This window comes from Rhinopithecus roxellana, chromosome 16, assembly GCF_007565055.1.
Source record: "Rhinopithecus roxellana isolate Shanxi Qingling chromosome 16, ASM756505v1, whole genome shotgun sequence".
Lineage (NCBI taxonomy): Eukaryota > Metazoa > Chordata > Mammalia > Primates > Cercopithecidae > Rhinopithecus > Rhinopithecus roxellana.
In genome coordinates, this window is record NC_044564.1 from 49322158 (window position 1) to 49344405 (window position 22248).

Genomic DNA, 22248 nt, shown 5'->3' on the forward strand with positions numbered 1-22248 from the left:
TCTCCAAATCTTACTATACAGTACTCACCATTCTTGTGCTGATGCAAGATGATACAATGCATTCGTGATGAGATAAAGTGGGATGAATGACCCAGGCATTGTAAAGTAGCGTTGGGCTACTATTGACTTTCTAAGGATACATCAGAAGGAGGAGCATCTGATTTAGGTGATCCTGGATAAATGAGCCATGATGACATGGATGGTTGGATGTCAGGAGAAGATGATGTCAGTGTTTGGAGATCCTCAATAGTTGAAGGTTTTTGTTTTGTTTTGTTTTTGCCAAAACTTTTGGAAGAGCATTGTAATAGAATGTTATTGTCTCTTTCTTTTTAACTCATTAAAGTGTTGCCACAAATGTTGTAATCCTTTGATCATACTGGTGACTTTAATGCTGCGTTCCATCCTAGGATCATGTTCCATAATTTTGTCCTTTGATGTCTATGCAATTTGAAACACTTTGGCAAATTTCAGTAATACCCACACAGCTGGTTTTGCTTCAGTTTCTTCATCTTTCTCTTCCTCTGTAGATAACATGTTCTTCCAATTCCTCATTTGGTAATACTTGAAAACCTTCAATATGTTCTTCCATTTCTTCATCAAGTATGTTGGCAAATCCTCCACCAACTTGTCTTGCCATGTGAATGATGTTCCTAACTTCTTCATCAATCCCCGGAAAGCCTTTAAAATCATTCACAACTTTACTCCATAAGTTCTTCCAGCAGACATTTGCAGTTTCTGTTTTTAATTTGTCCGTTACAGCTTTGATGAATGTTATTGCATCTGTAATAGTGAATGATTTCCAGAGCAGATTATATCCAGATTAGGGTCTACATCAATTGCTGATCAAATGTGATCAAATACAAGGCAGGTGTATGTAGCCTTGACAAACTGAATGATGGTAAAAAGCTAAAGCAATGAGGTTGTATTCAGAGGCAAAAACACAACCTGAACATTTTCATTTTGTGTTTTATAGCTGACAGATTTAGGATGACTAGGAGCATTGTCTCTTATTAACAGGACTTTAAATTCCAACTCTTTGTCTTCCAAGTATTTTTTTTTTTTTTCTATTTCTGGGATAATACATTGGTGGAACCATTTCATAATCAAGATGGCTGTCACCCATGCTTTCTGATTATGTTGCCAGAACATGGGCAGTTAATTTTTGTTTTCCAGAGTACTGGGTTCTTTGCTTTGTACACTATCTTGGCTTTATCATATGCCCTGAAGCATTGCCATGTGGTTCCAGAGTTCATCTGTCCTTCCATGTTTTATGCCTTGGTGCCTCCTTTGCACTTTTATGAATGCAAGTTTTATCTTCTTCCAGAAGACTTGAAGATTTGCTTTAGATGGCATCGTTTCTTTTTAATTATTTCTTCAACTCTTTTGGAAAGGTAGCAGAACCTTCTTCATCAGCAGATGCAACCTCTTCAGTATTTTTTATATTTGTCAGTCCAAACTTATTTTTTAATCTATGTAACCATCCCTTACTTGCAGTAAATGGCTTGGTGTCACTTGTTTCAGGGGATCCTTTTCTGAAGTCTTCATATAGTCTCAATGCTTTCTGTTGCAACATTTTGTCATCAATTGAAACATGTTTTCTTTTCATGTCTTCCACCCACAAATTTAATGCCTTTTTCATGTTCACTAAATACTTATTTACTGTGGCCATAACTTTTGCAGTTTGACATGCAACAGCACAACTAGCACAAATTTCTTTTTCCCTGTTCACAGTGTCACAGATAGAAGGTGATATGGTTTGGCTGTGTCCCCACTCAAATCTCACCTTGAATTCTAATAATCCCCACGTCTCAAGGGTGGGGCCAGGTGGAGAGAATTGAATCATGGGGGCTGTTCCCCGCCATACTGTTATTGTGGTAGTGAATAAGTCTCACGAGATCTGCTCATTTAATAAATGGGAGTTCTCATGCACAAGCTCTCTTGCCTTGCCACCACGTAAGAAATGCTCTTGTACTTCGTTCATCTTCTGCCATGGTTACAAGGCTTCCCCAGCTTTGTGGAACTGTGAGTCCATTAAACCTCCTTTCCTTTATAAATTATCCAGTCTCAAGTATGTCTTTATTAGCAGAGTGAGAACAGACTAATACAGAAAGTTTCATTGTTAATGTAGTCCTTAGCAAATTTAGCATACAATTGTTTTTTCTTATCAAATCAAGAACTTTCACCTTTTCACTTAAAGGAAGCACTTCATGGTTTCTCTTTGGCATATCTGAATTGCCAGGAACACTACGCTTGTGCTTTGGGCCACTAGGAAGTAAAATGAAGGTGACAAACACAAGCACTGTGGTACCAAAACACCTGATAATGGAGACGGCTACTAAGTGACTCATGGTCAGAGAGCATAGACAGCGTGGATGATGCTGGTGAAATGGGTGATTCACATGCTGGGTAGGATGGAGAAGGATGGGGCCGGACAGTGTGAGATTTCATAACACTACTCAGAACTGCACTCAATTTAACTTTTGAATTATTTATTTCTGGAATTTTCCATTTAATATTTCAGACCATGGTTTATTGCCCTCAGAGAGTAAGATCACAGATAAGAGGGGACTACTGTAAGTAGCATCTATGTCAGGAAACTTTGTTTCTGCCAGGATAGAGCTACTCAAGTAAATGGCAGCAGGAAATAGTTTGTCAAATCCTACAGAGTCCATCCCACTTCGATGCAAGTCACTATCCATCTGTTACATATACCATTATTATGTTATTAAATAGGAGCCAGGTGGTGCGGCTGGATTTGGTTGGTTGGTTTGTTTTTTGGTCTTTATTGTTGTTCTACTAGAATGGCTTGTTCTACAAATGTTTCCCAAACTTTAGTCATACAAATATCACCTTTGTGATATTTTTTTGCCTATCCGTATTTGTACTATTATTCATTTAATGCTTTTCTTTAAATAGGTTCCATTTTTTAGTACATTTATTCAAACAGGAAACTTCATATTAGCATGAAAATAGACAGCTAGCTGTAAACCTGTGAAACTGGTTTTGATGTACTGGTTATATATTTTTCTTGTACATGAATATTACTAACAAATTAGAAAAATATTCATGTACTTACCACTTGAATTACCTGGTGGTAAATGTAATGTAATCTGGGTAATATTGGCCTAAGGTTCCAACAGAATTTCTGGTTTCTACTAACTCATTTTACTTGTAATCATATGTCATAATTTTCTATTTTATAAAAGCACAAATGACAAAACAATGAGTCCAGGAAAATACTCCATAGGTAAACATGAGAATTTGTAAAAGACTCACTAATTGTAAAAATAATAATACCATTCAATTCAGTGGAGCTTATAATAATATCATTCAGTTCAGTGGAGCTTACATATTATTCTTTTCACAAATAGAATCTCAGTTAATCATCAGAGCCACACTAGGAGATTAGCAGATGTCAGTCTGTTTGTGCTACTATAGCAAAATACCTAAGATTAGGTAATTTATAAAGAACAGCGGTTTATTTCTCACAGTTTTGGAGGCTGGTAAGTCCACGATCAATGCGCCGACAAGTTTGCTTGTCTAACAAGGACTGCATCTTCCACAGGGGTGGAACGCTATGTCTTCACATGGTGGAAGGCATGAAGGCAAGCCAGTCGAATGCTGCGTGAAACCTCTTTTACAAAGGCCTCAATCCCATTCATAAGGGAGGAGCCCTCATTGCCTAATCATCACTTCTTAAGGGTCCTGTCTGTTAATTCTGTTACATTGGCCATTAAGTTTCAACACCTGAAATTTGGAGGAGACACATTCAAATCATAGCAGCAAGTCATTGATTGTTATCTTTATTTTACATATGAGGAAACTGAAGCTCAGAGAAGTCATGTAATTATTCCCCAGGTTATGCAGGCAGCAAATGGCAGAGGCAGCTCATTGTTTGGTCTTTCCACACCATACTGTACTCTAGAATTTGGAAAGGTTTATTGCATCACCAGTTAGTAAGTCAGGAACTATAGCTCCCTTGGAATTGCTACATATGATGATGTATTGATTCTGATAGACACAAAATAAACTGAAATATTTATAGTGTGGCTTTTCTGAGCTTCTGTTTTTATTTAATGGATCCATATTGACTGACCAGCTAATGTACCTGTCTGTAAAACAGCTTTGTAGGCCTCTCCCCTTTCTTTTTCCTCCCTGTCTGTGTTGTTTCAAGTATAGATGACAGGCTTTAAGAATGGGAAGTGAAAAGGCAGAATTCAATCGACAAATGCAGGTATATCTTCATAAAGTCCCAGAGTCCCATAAAGTCCGCATTCATTCAAAAAGAATCTTGTTACTACTAATACCAAACAAATACCCTGTGGTCATCAAGGAGAAAAATACTGTGCTCCTAGCCAAGTCTTTGAGTTTGTTACTTTACTAATGTATAGAATAGAAAGTTCAGCCATTTTGGTATCCTGCCATTACTTTATTGCCTATATATGGAAAGGAGACACAGAAAAGGTTGTTAGGACTAAATGCAATAAATGAGCAATACAGGCTATAGGAGGTCTCCTTTTCAAATGTAATGTAATAATTGCTTAAATTGTACATCTAATTACAGGCAAGCTTCTTGTTGCTATCTCAGGATCCAAGCAGACAATAGTTAATACTGCCTTGAATGGGTTTTATTCAGTGTTTTAATATTTTAAATGCATATGATGCCTTAGCTGACCTAGAAGATCCGATCTACCTCCAGATCTATTAACTTGTTGAGTCAATTAAAATTTTCTTATTTTAGAATATATCCTCCATGGAAAAGAAATTTCAGTGACATCAATCTAAGTAATACTACATTTATAATATAGATTACTTTCCAAAAAACCTTTAGGTGATTATCAAAGTGGTTTCTCTGATAACTGAACAAAAAAGACAAGTAAATTACTTTGTTCCTATGATGGTTGACAAAGCGTCTTTGCTTGACTGAACTTCAGTCAGGCTCCTAAGCCTTCTCCTAGGCCTGTCTTTGTACTTACTTGTAAAATCCAGTTTTAGCAGGAACCCTAATAAGTTAGTTAACAAGAACCCCCACCGTCAATATCCGATCACCCTCAATATAAGGTTCCTCATCCTCCATCATCCTCCAGGTGATGTCCAATCACCATGCCTGTCCTCAGCAAGAATCCCGTTAGGTTGGTTTAGCCAGAGCCTCCCTTACCCTTGATGTTACCTCCTAGTCATTTTTCATTCACTGACGCTCAACCAACCATTTGACTATAAATTCCCACTTGCCCACACTTTTTTCAAAGTTGAGCCCGATCTCTCTTCCCTACTGCAAAATTCCATTGCAGTGGTCCCTATAACTATCACAATGATACTGAATCAAGCCTGCTGTACTTTAACAAGTATCATTGCATAATTTTTTCTTTAACATAGTTGGATGTCACCAATATTTATTATTCAAGATGAGGACTTATAAAGGGAAAGAAATAGAAAATTCCATGGTCTCTTAGGCAGTTTAAAGCCAAAGGCAATATAAATATAAATTTGTATATTCTTCCTCTCCTACCCCTTGTCAAAGAACAGCACCCCATGGAATAAGGTAATCTTAGATACAGCAAGGCCTTGGGCAGAACAGTCAGAACATATCAACAGAAGAATATGTCGTAAGAGGGCAGAGACACAAATATCTCATTCAAAGCCCTATGACTGGTTGACTTGTAGTACAGAAAAGAGTATATTTTGAGTGTAATAATCATGTTCTTAATTAAATAATGCTGAAAAATAAAATGCCAAAGACATCCCCTCTGTCTCTATTAAGTAACTTGTAGCAGAGCTATACTCTGCTGAGAAAAATTAGAAAAAAAGATAACTTTTTAAAGAAAACACCTGTTTTGAAGTTATCAGAGAGATTTCCAAACAGCAAAGACATGAGGGTCCAAGATCTAAGAAAAAATGAAAGGTCAGTGAAATGAGCTCAGTATTCTTCAAGATGCTTTCCACCTTGGGGGACCTGCCTGTTCAGTTTAGATGCCATTCAGAGAACAGCAGCCAAGTGGCAGAGAAACCAACAGATCTCACTGGGTTGGGAAGGTAGTAACTGAATTTCAGGGCTACCAAAGCAGACAAGACATTCAGGGACAAGTTTTCTGAGAAAAGGGAGGTATGAAAAAGTGATCCCATCACTTGTTAATCTTCTAAGGCATTTGTGAAATTCTTAAATTGCGGAGAGCAAGAGGACAGAAAGCCAAATGCAAAACAAAGTGGGATTTTCAGGAATCTCATCAGCTGAAGAGACACAAACTGAAGTTTAGTACATACTAAGGAGGAGAATTCCTAGTTAAATCTGAGAGTGTATTTTTGGAGGGTATATCCTAGGTTTAGGGTAGAAGCAGAAGTAGGCCAGCATAATAGAACTATAACACTACCTCAAGTTAGCTTAGTTCCGATTGAACTGAGGTGACTTGCTCTATTCTAGTTGTCTACTGGAGAATAGGTTGAATTCTCTCTAGAGGGAAATACCATCACCCCAGGATTCTATAATTTTTCATTGACAAGTCCATTATTCAGTCAAATCCACCAGACATTATCAAGAAACAGGACCAGAGGGGATGGGGGTGGGGGTAACAGATGATAGAAGCAGAACCACAAGTGGCCCACATATGGAGTTATCACACAAGTACTGTAAATAATTATGATTAATAATTCAATAATATGAGCATTTATGTGTTTAAGAAAATAGATATGACAGAGAATTTCACCAACGAACTCAAATCTATTCAAAAGCAAAAAAAAAATCAGGAGGAGGAATATGGAGCCTTCAAAATGGCGGAGTAAGGACCTCTGAAAATCTATTCTTCCATAAAAGCAAGGAGAACACTTGCAAAAAAAACTGTCACAATCAACTTTTTCAGAATTCTGGAAATTAACTAAAGGCTTTTGACAATCCAAGAGTACTTTTCCCAAGAAAAAGGACTGAATTTTGCTAAGAACAGTGACCTTTTTTCTTGCCGTAATTCCATCTCCATCTCTTCTACTCTACAAAAGATGTGAAAGCCAAGAGCTTTATAACTATGTGTTTTAAATAGCAGTAACTTAGCAGCCACTGGAAGATACAGAACAGATTTGGAGCTCCCTAAAAGCCCCATCTCTAGAGAATTGGCTTTATTTAACCTGTTTAGCAGCTTCTGGAAAACTTCATTCTCAGGGCTTGCCTTTATTTAACCTGATTGAAGTAAATCATACTCTGTATGAACAACTGTATCTGCATGGCATTTATCAAAAACAATCAGTTAAACAATTGTTTAACATTGCAGCTGCCTGAGGTGGCATTAACAGTTGAAGCTAACAAAAGGCTGACCAAAAAGAAAAGAAAAAATTTGGGGAAATGGGATATCTGTAGGGAGCTTTACAAAGTTCTAACATACTAACATATTTTTGGAAATCTGAAAGGCCATGCAAATATAAAGAACTGTACACAGCCCCAGAAAAAAAAAAAAAAAAACTGAGGAAGTCCTAATCTGTCACCTCTGGCTGACCTTTAGGCTCTTCATGAGCAAGAAATGGAGGCTAAGGCAAAGTTGTAAACTTCCCACTAGAGCAACAAAGACATGCCCCAACACAAACACAGAACCTGCTGTATTCTGGGGGATCTATTGGTTTAAGGCATTTAAGGAAAATCTCTGTTCAATAATTAGTTGACTGTTAATCTAGCAGAGCAGAGCCATATACAACAAAGAATATAGATTCTACGGAATTAGTCCAGGAAAGTCACTAAGCAATCGTACAGCAACAATGACAACAAAAACAAAAACAACAAACAGCACTAACAAAAAAAAAAAAACTGGGGAGAAGAAGAATTTGTAAAACTATTATTCAAAATGTCCAGTTTTCAACAAAAAGTATGAGACACACAAAGATATAGGAAACTATTGCCCATACACAGGATAAAAAGCAGTCAATAGAAGTTATCCCTGAGGAAGACAAGACATTGGACTTACTATGCAAAGACTTTAAGTCAATTATTACAAATATGTTTAAAGAATTAATGAAAGCCATTTCTAAATAAAGTATGAGAATGATGTCTCAATGCATAGAGAGTATCACTAAAAATACTACAAATTATAAATAAGAACCAAGTAGGAATTATGGATTTGAAAAGTATAATGAAATAAAATATTCATTAGAGGGGCTCAGCAGCAGATTGGAACTGGCAGAAGAAAGAATCACTAAACTTGAAGGCAGGTCGATTAGATTATCCAATCTGAAGAACATAAAAAAAGATAAAAGAAAAAATGAACAGAGACTCAGAGACCTGTGGGACACCATCAAGTTGTACCAACATATGCATAGTGGAAGTCTCAGAAGGGAAGAAAGAGAAAGGGGAAGAAAGAACACTTGAAAAATTAATAGCCAGAACCTTTCCAAACCTGATTTTTAAAAATATAAATCTGTACATTCAAGAAAGTCAAAGAACTTCAACTAGGAAAATTCAAGGAGTCACTCCTAGAAAAATTACATCTAACTATTACAAGCCAAAGACAATGAGCGAATCTTTGTAATTAATAAAATTTTTTCTTTGCTAATCAGCTGACTTTAAGGTGAGAATCTTGAAAGCAAAAGTGACTCATTATATACAAGAGAACCTCAATAATATTAACAGCTAACTCCTCATCAGAAACTATAAAGACCAGAAGATAGTGAGATGACATATATAAAAGTGTTGAAAGAAAACTAAGAATTCTATATGCAGGAAATCTACCCTTCAGAAGCAAAGGGGAACTTATGACACTCTCAAATAAAACTAAATTCATCACCAACTACTAAAGGAAGTCCTTCAGGCTAAAAGCAAAAGGTACTAGATAGTAACTCAAATTTGTATGAAGAAATAAAAAGTACCAATAAAGATAACTGTGTAGGTAAAGAACAGAGTTAAGTATATTTTTATTTATCTTCTATCTGATTTAAAAGACAACCAACTGCATAAAGCAATAATTACAAAACTGTGTCAATGGGCTTATAACACAAAAAGGTGCCATATTCATGATAGAATAATGGAGAAAATGAAGCATAGTTTTTGTGTGCTGTGAAATTAATATTAATATGAACTAGACTATCTTAAGTCAAGTTGTTAATTGAGGGCCAGGAGTGGTGGCTCATGCCTGAATCCCAGCACTTTGAGAGGGCAAGGTGAGAAAATGGCTTGAGCCCAGGAGTTTGAGACTAGCCTGGACAACATGTGAGACCCCACTACTTTCTTAAAAAAAAAAAAAGCAATCGTTTTGATCACCTCTCAGCGTTTTGGCTAAGATCAAGTGTGGTATCTGTTCTTATAAGCTTAATATCTGATATGTCCTCTATCTGAGGATACTATATTAAATGGGTTTTTGGAGCAGGGAGATGGGATAGGAGCTTACTCTGTCCACTCCAGGCATTGACCTGATATTTTAGTACCTCCAGAAATGGTGCACCCCCTTTGGGAGATAACATTTTTAAAAATTACTTGTAAAAATATTTTTTAAAGGTGTTAACTGAAATCCCTAGGGCAACCACTAAGAAAATAACTTAGAAATATATAGTAAAATAAAACAAGAGAATTAAAATGGTGTATTAGAAAATATCTATTTAACATAAAAAGTAATAGAAGAATAAAGGAACAAAAAGAAGATGTAGCACATACAAAAAACAAATGCCGAAATGCAAACACAAATTCTACTTTATTAATAATTATGTTAATTGTAAATGGATTTAACACTCTGATCAAATGGTAGAGATTGGTAGAATGAATTGAAAAAATGATCCAATGATATGTTGTCTCCAAGAGACACACTTTAGATTCAAATATACAAATAAGTTGAAACTGAAAGACTGGAAAATGATATACCATTATGCAGTTCCCAAAAGAGAACTGGATATAATAATATCAGACAAAATGGACATGAGTTGCCATCTCCCACTTGGGATGACTATAATAAAAAAGAGAAAGTTAGAAATGTTGACAAGGATATGGAGAAATTGAAACCCTAATACACTGCTAGTGGGAATGTAAAATGGTGCAGCCACTTTGAAAAAGTCTGGCAATTATTAAATAGTTAAGTATAGAGTTACCATATGATCCAACAATTGCACTCCCTGGTTTATACCTTAAAGAAAATTAAAACATATGTCCACAGAAAAACTTGTTCACAAATAAAATAGCATCATTATTATAATAGCTAAAAAATGAAAGCAATCCAAATATTCATCAATTGATAAATGTATAAACCTTGAAAACCTTGTCTTAGTGAAAGAAGCCAGATACAGAAGACCACATATTGTATGATCTGATTTATATGAAAGGTCTAGATGGGCAAATCTATATAGATAGAAAGTAGATTAGTAGTTGTCTGGGGATGGGGTAAAGAGGGAAGAGATGGGGAAAGGGAATGGGAGTGACTGCTAATGGGTATGGAGTTTCTTTTGAGGTGATAAAAATATGTTCTAGAATTAGATAGTGGCATCTATCTAGAATTAGATAGGGGGCATCACACAGCTTCATGAGTATATTTAAAACCATTGAATTATATACTTTAAAAAATGAATTATTTGGAATGTAAATTCCATCTCAATAAATCTACTATTTAAAAATGAACAAATGGAAATTCTAGAATTGAAAAACAGAATTACAGAAATTAAAAATCAATTAATGGGTTTAATAACATACTGAACATTGCCGAGAAAGATTCAAAAAAATTTTTACATTGGCCAGTAGAAAATATCCAAACTAAAGAACTGAGAACAAAAAGAAAGAAAATATTTGTAAGAGAGCATGAAGTATATATAATACATAGTAAGAACTTTTAATGTACCTATAATTGGAGTCTCAGAAAGATAGGAGAGAGAATTAGGCAGGGGCAATATTTGACAAGATAAAGATCAAGAAATTTTGAAAACTAGTGAAAGATCTCGGCTCAAAGATTAAAGAAATTTAATGAAACCCAAGCAGAATAACTACAAAGAAGACTACACACATGCATGTTGATATGGTTTGGATATTTGTCCTCTGAAATCTCATGTTGAAATGTGATCCCCAGTGTTGGAGGTGTGACTAGTGGGAGCTGTTTGGGTCATGGGAGTCGATCCCTCATGAATGACTTGGTGCCATCCCCTTCATGATTAGTGAGTTTTTGCTCTATTAGTTCATGTAAGAACTGGTTGTTTAAAGAGCCTAGCACCTCCCTCCCCACCTCCCTCTTGTTCTGTCTCACCATGTTGACATGCCTGCTCTGCCTTTGCCTTCTGCTATGAGTAAAATCTTCCTGAGACTTCACCAGAAGATGAGCTTATGTTGGTGCCATGCTGTTAGAGCCTGCAGAACCATGAGCCAAATAAAACACTTTTCTTTATAAATTACCCCATCTCAGATATTCCTTTATAACAATGCAAAATGGACAAATACATATCATACTAAAATGCTGAAAATCAAACATGAGGAGTAAATATTAAAAGCACCTAGAGGAAAATAGTACACTTTCAAAAAAAAAAAAAAAAAAAAAAAAAATTTTAGGACTGACATCTGACTTCTCAATAGATATGATGGAAGCCAGAATTCAGTTGAATTATATCTTTACATAAATGACTGATAAGAAAATAATTGTTCACCTAGAATTCTATTCCCAGAAAAACTATCCTTCAAATGTAAAGGAAAAAGACATTCCCAAACAAAAACTGAAAGAAATCAGCAGCAGACATGCACCAAAGACAAAATGAAACAAAACAAAAATAAAAAGCTAGATACAGAAGAATATTCTTCTAGAAAAAGAAAAACACTTCCCACCAAAGAAAATAATTCAAGAGATAAACATGGAAATGTAGAAAGGAATGAAGATGAATGGGGAAATATGTGAATAAATATAGAATACTTTTTAGGATTTAAAAAAATGTAAATAAAATATAAAGCAAATACTAGGGTAGTTATGAAAATAATACAACTATCATAATGTTAGTTGTGGACTAAAGAAAAAAGAAACACAACTAGTAAAAGAATACAAACAGTAAGAACTCAACAACAACAACAAGTGTATATTGAGATCTGGCAAGATGGCCAAATAGGAACAGCTCTGGGCTGCAGCTTCTAGCAAGACCAATGCAGAAGGCGGGTGATTTTTGCATTTCCAACTGAGTGGTACCTGGAACCCCAGCGGACAGAACTGTTCACTTTCCTAGAAAGGGTCCCACTGAGTGAGACCACCAGGGAGCCAAGTGGTCTCACTCAGTGGGTCCCACTCCCACAGAACCCAGCAAGCTAAGAAACTGGCTTGAAATTCTCAATGCCAGCACAGTAGTCTGAAGTTGACCTGGGATGATGGAGTTTGGTGTGAGGGGGCATCCATCATTACTGAGGCTTGTGTAGGCAGTTTTTCCCTGACAGTGCGAAGGAAACTAGGAAGTTCAGACTGGGCAGAACTCACCACAGTGTGGCGAAGCAGCTCTGGCCAGACTGCCTCTCTAAATTACTCCTCGTTAAGCAGGATCTCTCCAAGAAAGGTAGCAGCTTATAGATAAAAATCCCATCTCCCTGGGACAGAGCCCCTGAGTGGCTGTGGGTGCAACTTCAGCAGACTTAAATATCCCTGCCTGCCAGCTCTGAAGAAAGCAGTGGATCCTGACTGGGAGGATTCTCCCAGCACAGTGCTCAAGCTCTGCTAAGGGACAGACTACCTTCTCAAGTGGGTCCCTGACTCTCATGCCTCCTAACTGGGAGAGACCTCTCAGCAAGGGCCAACAGACACCTCTTATAGGAGAGCTCTGGCTGGCATCTGGCAGGCGCCCCTCCGGGACAAAGCTTCTAGAGAAAGGAGCAGGCAGCAATCTTTGCTATTCTGCTGCCTCTGATACCCAGGCAAACAGGGTCTGGAATGGACCTCCAGCAAACTGCAGCAGACCTGCAGAAGAGGGGCCTGACTGTTAGAAGAAAAACTAACAGACAGAAAACAATAATATCAACATCAAAACAAAGGACCCCCACACAAAAACCCCATCCAAAGGTCATCAGCCTCAAAGATCAAAGGTAGAGAAACTCATGAAGATGAGGAAAAACCAGCACAAAAATGCTGAAAATTCAAAAAATCACAATGCTGCTTCTTCTCTAAATGATCACAACTCTTCTCCAGCAAGGGCACAAAACTGGATGGAGAATGAGTTTGACAAATTGGCAGAAGTAGGCTTCAGAAGGTAGGTAATAACAAACTCCTCTGAGGTAAAGGAGCATGTTCTAACCCAATGAGAACCTTGATAAAAGGTTACAGAAACTGCTAACTACAATAACTGGTTTAAAGAAGAACATAAATGACCTGATGGAGCTGAAAAACACAGCACAAGAACTTTGTGAAGCATACACAAGGATCAATAGCCAAATCAAGCAGAAGAAAGAATATCAGAAATTGAAGATCAACTTACTGAAATAAGGCGTGAAGACAAGATTACAGGGGAAAAAAAAAAGGAATGAACAAAGTCTCCAACAAGTATGGGACTATGTGAAAAGACCAAATGTATGACTGATTGGTGTACCTGAGAGTGAGGGGAAGAATGGAGCCAAGTTGGAAAACACACTTCATGATATTATCCTGGAGAACTTCCCCAACCTAGTAAGACAGGACAACATTCAAATTCAGGAAATACAGAAAACACCACTAAGATACTCCACGAGCAGAGCAGAGCAACATGAAGACACATAATCATCAGATTCTTCAAGGTTGAAATGAAAGAAAAATTGTTAAGGGCAGCCACAGAGAAAGGTCAGGTTTCTTAGAAAGGGAAGCCCATCAGACTAACAGTGGATCTCTCAGCAGAAACCCTACAAGCCAGAAGAGAGTGGGGGCCAGTATTCAACATTCTTAAAGAAAAGAATTTGCAATCAAGAATTTCATATCCAGCCAAACCAAGCTTCATAAGTGAAGGAGAAATAAAATCCTTTACAGACAAGCAAATGCTGAGGGATTTTGTTACCACCAGGCCTGCCCTACAAGAGATCCTGAAGGAAGCACTAAATATGGAAAGGAAAAACCAGTACCAGCCACTGCAAATACATACCAAATTATAAAGACCGTTGACATTATGAAGAAACTACATCAACTAATGGGCAAAATAACCAGCTACCATCATAATGACAGAATCAAATTCACACATAATATTAATCTTAAATGTAAATGGGCTAAATGCCCCAATTAAAAGACACAGACTGGCAAATTGGATAGAGTCAAGACTCATCAGTGTGCTGTATTCAGGAGACCCATCTCACATGCAAAGACATACATAGGCTCAAAATAAAAGGATGGAGGAATATTTACCAAGCAAATGCAAAGGAAAAAAAAAGCAAGGGTTTGCAATCCTAGTCTCTGATAAAGCAGAATTTAAACCAACAATGATCAAAACAGATAAAGAAGGGCAGAAGGGCATTACATAATGGTAAAGGGATCAATTCAACAAGAAGAGCTAACTATCCTGAATGTATATGTACTCAATACACAAGTACCCAGATTCATAAAGCAAGTTCTTAGAGATGTACAAAGAGACTTAGACTCACACACAATAATAGTGGAAGACTTTAACACCCCATTGTCAATATTAGACAGATCAATGAGACAGAAAATTAACAGGGATATCCAGGACTTGAACTCAGCTCTGGACCAAGTGGACCTAATAGATATCTACAGAACTCGCCACCCAAAATCAACAGAATATACATTCTTCTCAGCAACACATTGCACTTATTCTAAAATTGACCACATAAATGGAAGTAAAACACTCCTCAGTAAATGCAAAAGAACGGAAATCATAACAGTTTCTCAGACCACAGGGCAATCAAATTAGGACTCAGGATTGGGAAACCCACTCAAAACTGCACAACTACATGGAAACTGAACAACCTGCTCCTGAATGACTACTGGGAAAATAACAAAATGAAGGCAGAAATAAAGATGTTTTTTGAAACCAATGAGAACAAAGACACAGTGTACCAGAATCTCTGGGACACAACCAAAGCAGTGTTAGAGGGAAATTTATAGCACTAAATGCCCACAGGAGAAAGCGGGAAAGATCTAAAATCGACACCCTAACATCACAATTAAAAGAACTAGAGAAGCAAGAGGAAACAAATTCAAAAGCTAGAAGACAAGAAATAACTAAGATCACAGCAGAACTGAAGGAGATAGAGACATGAAAGACCCTTCAAGAAATCAATGAATCCAGGAGCTGGTTTTTAAAAAATATCAACAAAATAAATAGACCACTAGCCAGACTAATAAAGAAGAAAAGAGAGAAGAATAAAATAGATGCAATAAAAAATGATAAAGGGGATATCACAACTGATTCTACAGAAATAAAAACTACCATCAGAGAATACTATAAACACCTCTACACAAATAAACTAGAAAATCTAGAAGAAATGGATAAATTCCTGGACACATACACCCTCCCAAGACTAAATCAGGAGGAAGTAGAATCCCTGAATAGACCAATAATGAGTTCTAAAATTGAGGCAGTAATTAATAGCCTACCAACCAAAAAAAAAGCCCAGGACCAGATGGATTCACAGCTGATTTCTACCAGAGGTACAAAGAGGAGCTGTTCCCATTCCTTCTGAAACTATTCCAAACAATAGAAAAAGAGAGATTCCTCCCTAACTCATTTTATGAGGCCAGCATCATTCTGACACCAAAACCTGGCAGACAAACAACAAAAAGAGAAAATTTCAGGCCAATGTCCCTGATGAGCATCGATGCAAAAATCCTCAATAAAATACTGACAAACCAAATCCAGCAGCACATCAAAAAGCCTATCCACCACAATCAAGTTAGCTTCATCCCTGGGACACCAGGCTGGTTTGACATATACAAATCAATAAAGGTAATCTATCACATAAACAGAACCAGTGACAAAAACCATATGATTATCTCAATAGATGGAGAAAAGGCCTTCAATAATATTCAACACCCCTTCATGCTAAAAACTCTCAATAAACTAGGTATTCATGTGAGATACCTCAAAATAATAAGAGCTATTTAAGACAAACCCACAGCCAGTATCATACCGAATGGGCAAAAGCTGGAAGCATTCCCTTTGAAAACTGGCAAAGACAAGGATACCCTCTCTCACCATTCCTATTCAACACTGTATTGGAAGTTCTGGCCAGAGCAATCAGGCAAGAGAAAGAAATAAAATGTACTCAGACAGGAAGAGAGGAAGTCAAATTGTCTGTTTATAGATGACATGATTATATATTTTAAAAACCCCATTGTCTCAGCCCCAAAACTCCTTAAGCTGATAATCAACTTGAGCAAAGTCTCAGGATACAAAATCCATATGCAAAAATCACAAGCATCCCTATACACCAATAATAGACAAGCAGAGAGCCAAATCACGACTGAACTTCCCATTCACAATTGCTGCAAAGAAAATAGAATACCTAGGAATACAACTTACAAGGGATGTGAAGGACCTCTTTAAAAAGAACTACAAACTGCTGCTCAAGAAAATAAGAGAGGACAAAAATAAATGGAAAAAAAATTCCATGCTTATCAATAGGAAGAATCAATATCATGAAAATGGCCATACTGCCCAAAGTAATTTATAGATTCAATGCTATTCCCATCAAGCTACCATTGACTTTCTTCACAGAATTAGAAAAAAACTACTTTAAGTTTCATAGGGTACCAAAAGAGAGCCTGTATAGCCAAGACAATCTTAAGCAAAAAGAACAAAGCTGGAGGCATCACGTTACCTGACTTCAAACTATACTACAAGCCTACAGTAACCAAAACAGCATGGTACTGATATCAAAACAGATATATACACCAATGGAACAGAACAGTGGCCTCAGAAATAACACCACACATCTACAACCATTTAATCTTCGACACACCTGATAAAAACAAGCAATGGGGAAAGGATTCCCTACGTAATAAGTGTTGCTGGGAAAACTGACTGGCCATATGCAGAAAACTGAAACTGGACCCCTTCTTTACACCTTATACAAAATTAACTCAAGTTGGATTAAAGACTTAAATGTAAAACCTAAAACCATAAAAACCGTGAAGAAAACCTAGGCAATACCATTCAGGACATAGGTATGGGCAAAGACTTCATGACTAAAACACCAAAAGCAATTGCAACAAAAGCCAAAATTGACAAATGGGATCTAATTAAACTAAAGAGCTGAAAGTGTCATCAGAGTATTCCTACAGACTAGGAGAAAATTTTTGCAATCTATCAATCTGACAAACATCTAATATCTACAATCTGCAATGAACTTAAACAAATTTACAAGAAAAAAACAACCCCATCGAAAAGTGGCTGAAGGATATGAACAGACACTTCTCAAAAGAAGACATTTATATGGCCAACAAACATGAAAAAAAGCTCATCATTACTGGTCATTAGAGAAATGCAAATCAAAACCACAATGAGATACTATCTATCTCATGCCAGTTAGAATGGTGATCATTAAAAAGTCAGAAAACAACAGATGAGAGAGGATGTGGAAAAACAGGAATGCTTTTACACTGTTGGTGGGAGTGTAAATTAGTTCAACCATTGTGGAAGACCGTGTGGCAACTCTTCAAGAATCTAGAACCAGAAATACCATTTGACCCAACAATCCCATTACTGGGCATATACCTAAAGGATTATAAATCATTCTACTGTAAAGACACAAGCACACATATGTTTATTGCAGCACTATTTACAATAGTAAAGACTTGGAACCAATCCAAATGCCCATCAATGATAGACTGGATAAAGAAAATGTGGCACGTATACACCATGGAATAATATGCAGCCATAGAAATGAATGAGTTCATGTCCTTTGGAGGGACATGGATGAAGCTGGAAACCATCATTCTCAGCAGACTAATACAGGAACAGAAAACCAAACACTGCATGTTCTCACTCATAAGCAGGAGTTGAACAATGAGAACATGTGGACACAGGGAGGGGAGCATCACACACCAGGACCTGTCGGGGGGTAGGGGGAAAGGGAAGGGAGAGCATTAGAACAAATATCTAATGCCGGCAGGGCTTAAAACCTAGATGATGGGATGATAGGTGCAGCAAAGCACCATGGCACATGTATACCTATGTAACAAACCTGCATGTTCTGCACTTGCATCCCAGAATTTAATGTAAAAAAAAAGAATATTTTATCCATTTATCCTTTTTTCTTGCATTTTCAGGTGTGTTATAGCCAGAGTACACAGTGATCTCTAGTGTATTTTTTTGTTTTTGTTTTTTTGCTAGAAAAAGAGGTCTATAATTATTTTTCTTCATCTTTCTACACACTGTGCCCATTCTGGGTGGAATTTTATAGGAGCATATATCTTCTGGCTAGGAGTTTGAAATGTAATATTTAGTTTTTGCACTAGATTTTAAGTTTTGTTTTTTCTTTGATTTGTAGAAACAAATGCCTTAGTTGTGTTCCTAATTTTGAGGAAATTTATGCCTCATTTTATTTATTTATTTTTTTGAGACCGAGTCTCGCTCTGTTGCCCAGGCTGGAGTGCAGTGGCATGATCTCAGCTCACTGCAAGCTCTGCCTCCCAGGTTCATGCCATTCTCCTGCCTCAGCCTCCCGCGTAGCTGGGACTACAGGTGCCCGCCACCACACCTGGCTAATTTGTGTGTGTGTGTGTGTGTGTGTGTGTGTGTTTTTAGTAGAGACGGGGTTTCACCACATTAGCCAGAATGGTCTCAATATCCTGACTTCGTGATCCGCCCGCCTCGGCTTCCCAAAGTGCTGGGATTACAAGTGTGAGCCACCATGCCGGGCCCCACCTCATTTTAGTATTGATATGTTAGCTAGAGATAGATCTCCAATGTCTTGGGTAATTTTGATAAAGTTGGTGGGTACATTTAATTTTAAGTAAATACATTTTTTACAATAACATCTTAACCAATGTTTCCTATGATAAGTGTTCTTAGTCTGAAGGTTGTAAGTTGATAATCTTTGGAAATATTAAAACAAAACTTTCAATGTTGCACAAAAAAAGCCTGTATTTTAGACTTCACTTTGTTGGCAATCCTGGGTGACAATATTCTCTATGCCAGCCTAGTCACTTACAGTTCTTCGAAAGCTGCCACACTGTTTAATGGCTCCATACTTCACACCAGCCATTCCCTCATCCTGGAATGCTTCCTTCCTCCCTACCATTCTTGATGAACTCACACTCATCCTTTAAGATATCCACAAGGAGAGCTTGCTGTGTGGTTTCATTATCTCTAGGACTTAACCCTTATTACTTATTATAACTCTGGGGCAATTATTTAATGTATAATGCATAGTGGGTATTCAGGAAATATGGAATAGAACAAGATCCTAGGGATCCTGGACTATATACCATTTCTGATTGCTCTCAGTTACGAGAGGTTTAATTCTTATATACATGTAGCTTCTGATGCTGGTGATTTTAACAAATAAGTGCATGTTTTAGAGGAACCTTCATTTGTTTATGCATTAATGTTTGAATGTGTACCTGCCATGATTTGGATGGCAACTCCAAAACTCGTGAGTTGGAAACTTGATCCCCCAGTGCAGCGGTGTTGAAAGGAAGGGCCTAATGGGAGATGTTTGGGTCATGGGGGCACTGCCCTTATTAATGGATTAATGCCATTATCATGGGAGTAGGTTCCTTATTAAAGTATGAGTTTGGTTCCCTCTTTCTCTTTCCCTCACCCTCTTCTCTGCCCCTTCCACCATGGGATAATGTAGCAAGAAGGCTCTCATTAGATGTCAGAACCTTGATCTTAGACTTTCCAGCCCCCAGAACTGTAAGGATGTAAGTTTACGTTCCATATAAATTACTCAATCTCAGGCATTCTGTTATAGCAGCACAAAATGGATTGAGACAATAACCCTTGTCACATTGCAATCTGAGTGCCAGTACATCAGCCATATCGAGCTTACACCATTAGAGGCTAGGACAAAGGAAAACCACTCCTTTGTGGCATTTAGGATACATCATAAGTGTGTGGGCTACACCCTGGGGTTACACATACAACATTGTTGTACAGACACTAGAAATAGATCAGAAAAAGTTTAGATGTTTTCTGCTGGATCAATTTCTAGGAATGTTCCAAAATACCAATCATTGTATTTTCTAGAAGAAGACGCTCTGCTTTGGTGTGAAGGGTCTTTGGTTTAGAAAAACTGTGCTTTTCATGTGTAAGTTGTCACAGCTGTTCCAGGTCATGTGTGGTCTCTTGGTAGCATGTAGGTTCGGAAACCCTAGTGAGGCAGTGTAGGCAGAATATATAGCCATTAGAACCCAGTCAAATGTGAGATTAAGTCTCTGCTCTACGAGTTACTACTGTGCAGCCCTGGAAAGGCACTTAACTTCCCTAAGCTTCAGCTTCCTCCTCTGAAACATGGGAACTTTCACTTACCTTACAGGTTGTAGAAAGGATGTTGAGATTTCCAGCACAGTGCCTACATATGGCAAATATCCAATATAGTAGTGCCCCCTTTATCTATGTTTTTGCTTTCCATGGTTTCGGTTACCCACAGTCAGCTGTGGTCCAAAAATATTAAATGGAAAATTCCAGAAATAAACAATTCATCAGTTTTAAACTATGTACTGTTGTGAGTAGCATGATGAAATCTTCCACTGTTCCACTCTGTCCCAAGCAGGACACAAATCATCTCTTTGTCCAATGTGTCCATGCGTTTACATTTCTGCCTGTGAGTCACTTAGTAGCCATCTTGGTTATCAGATTGACTGTCATGGTATCACAGTTCTTGTGTCCAAGTAACCTTTATTTTACTTAATCATGGCCCCAAAGTGCAAGAGTAGCGATGCTGACAATTTAGATACGGCAAAGAGAAGCCATAAAGTGCTTCAAGTGAAAAGGTGAAAGGTTGTGACTTAACAAGGAAAGGAAAAATCTGAGGTTGCTAAGATCTACAGTAAGAACAAATCTTCTGTCTGTGAAATTGATAATATATTGTAGTTATTCTGTTATTGGTCATTTTTAGTGTGTGCATAATTTATAGATTAAACTTTATTATAGGTATGTGTGTATGGGAAAAAATATATTGTATGTAGGGTTTAATACTGCTTTTGGTTTCAGGCATCCACTAGACATCTAGGAACATATGCCCTGCAGATAAGGAGGAACTACTGTAAATAATCACTGATATTATATTTCTCTAGAAAATCAGTTATTAAAGTAATTTCAGGAACAAGAACAAAACACCTTCAACCTAATGCTATATTTGTAGGTACCCTGGGCACAGTATAGCAAAACTTGTTTTTCTTATTTACATAGTTGTACATGGGAATAAAAAGATATAAGTGGTAAAAGATTTAGTTAGAAAAGTGGAAGGTGTCTTGAGAAATTTTTGAAAATCTATATTGAAGCAAATGAAATAGAGAATAAAGAAGGCAGACCCTAGAAAAAATTTACTTTAAAAATCAGAATTTTCTATGTTGTGCACCAGAGAATTTTATTTAATGTGTCAAATATTCACTCAAAATAAATGTTGAAGACACTAAGTTTATGCATTCAAATTTTTCCACAATATATTCATATAACAACATGCACTCAATTTTTGCTCTGAAGTTTCACCCGAGGTAGCTGAAGCATCTTTCAAAGTTTTTAAGAAGACAAAGCAAACACAACCACATTATTTTCTTCAGACAAAGCAATACTGTGTTAGCTAAAGTGTGTCCACATAACCCAGAAATAATGTAAATATAGGAGTAGAACTAGGAGCAATTTAATATCTACTATATGTGCTTTTGTTAGATTTTCATAGACTATGTATTTATGAGGAGAAGGTAGGACATGGTCTACCAGTCAAGCAAGCTCACTTAGCATATTTACATGAGGAGCAGGACAGGTCTTGGTTGTCAGTCATTTAACTTAAGAGTTTACCCTGTTCCTTCAATGTTCAACCCATTGCCCTAAATCCTGGGAGTGGGTTCAGTTGTGTCTTCTCAAAAGAGGTATGTTGAAACCCTAACCCATGTACTAGAATGTGACTGTATTTGGAGACAGAACCTTTTAGGAGGTAATTAAGTCAAAATGAGACTGTTAGAGTGGGCTGTAATTCATTATGACTGGTGAACTTACAAGAAGATACATATTGGGGGTGCACTGGCACAGAGGAAAGGCCACGTGAAGCAAGAACGCAGCCATCTGCAAGCCAAGGAGAGAAATTTCAGAAGGAACCAACCCTACTGACATCTTGATCTTGGACTTCAGCCTCCAGAGCTGTGAGAAAATAAATTTCTATTGTTCAAGTCACCCAGTCTGGGATATTTTGTTATGGCAGCC

The 22248-nt window shown here is 37.2% G+C and overlaps 1 protein-coding gene, 1 long non-coding RNA gene and 1 other non-coding gene across 6 annotated transcripts in view; 2 read left to right on the forward strand and 1 right to left on the reverse strand.

The window, feature by feature from the left end:
• Positions 1-346, forward strand: part of LOC104662050 — a 53878-nt gene extending 53532 nt beyond the window's left edge. For both annotated transcript variants that reach the window (XR_004053929.1, XR_004053930.1), the window contains one exon: positions 22-346. This is a non-coding gene — a long non-coding RNA (uncharacterized LOC104662050). The remainder of the gene's footprint in view (positions 1-21) is intronic.
• The window catches only part of MAMDC2 (MAM domain containing 2), a 183668-nt gene that overhangs the window by 26875 nt on the left and 134545 nt on the right, over positions 1-22248 (reverse strand). The window contains exon 12 of one of the 3 annotated variants that reach the window (XM_030919306.1): positions 21397-22185. The exons of the other annotated variants lie outside the window; for them this stretch is intronic. Within the exon in view, the coding sequence (XP_030775166.1) occupies positions 22006-22185 (180 nt within the window). The 3' untranslated portion in view covers positions 21397-22005. Of the gene's footprint in view, positions 1-21396; positions 22186-22248 lie in introns of those variants that run through there. 3 annotated transcript variants of the gene reach the window in all.
• On the forward strand, positions 9225-9415 carry LOC115894115. The gene has a single exon (XR_004054156.1). It is a non-coding gene; the product is annotated as a U2 spliceosomal RNA (small nuclear RNA).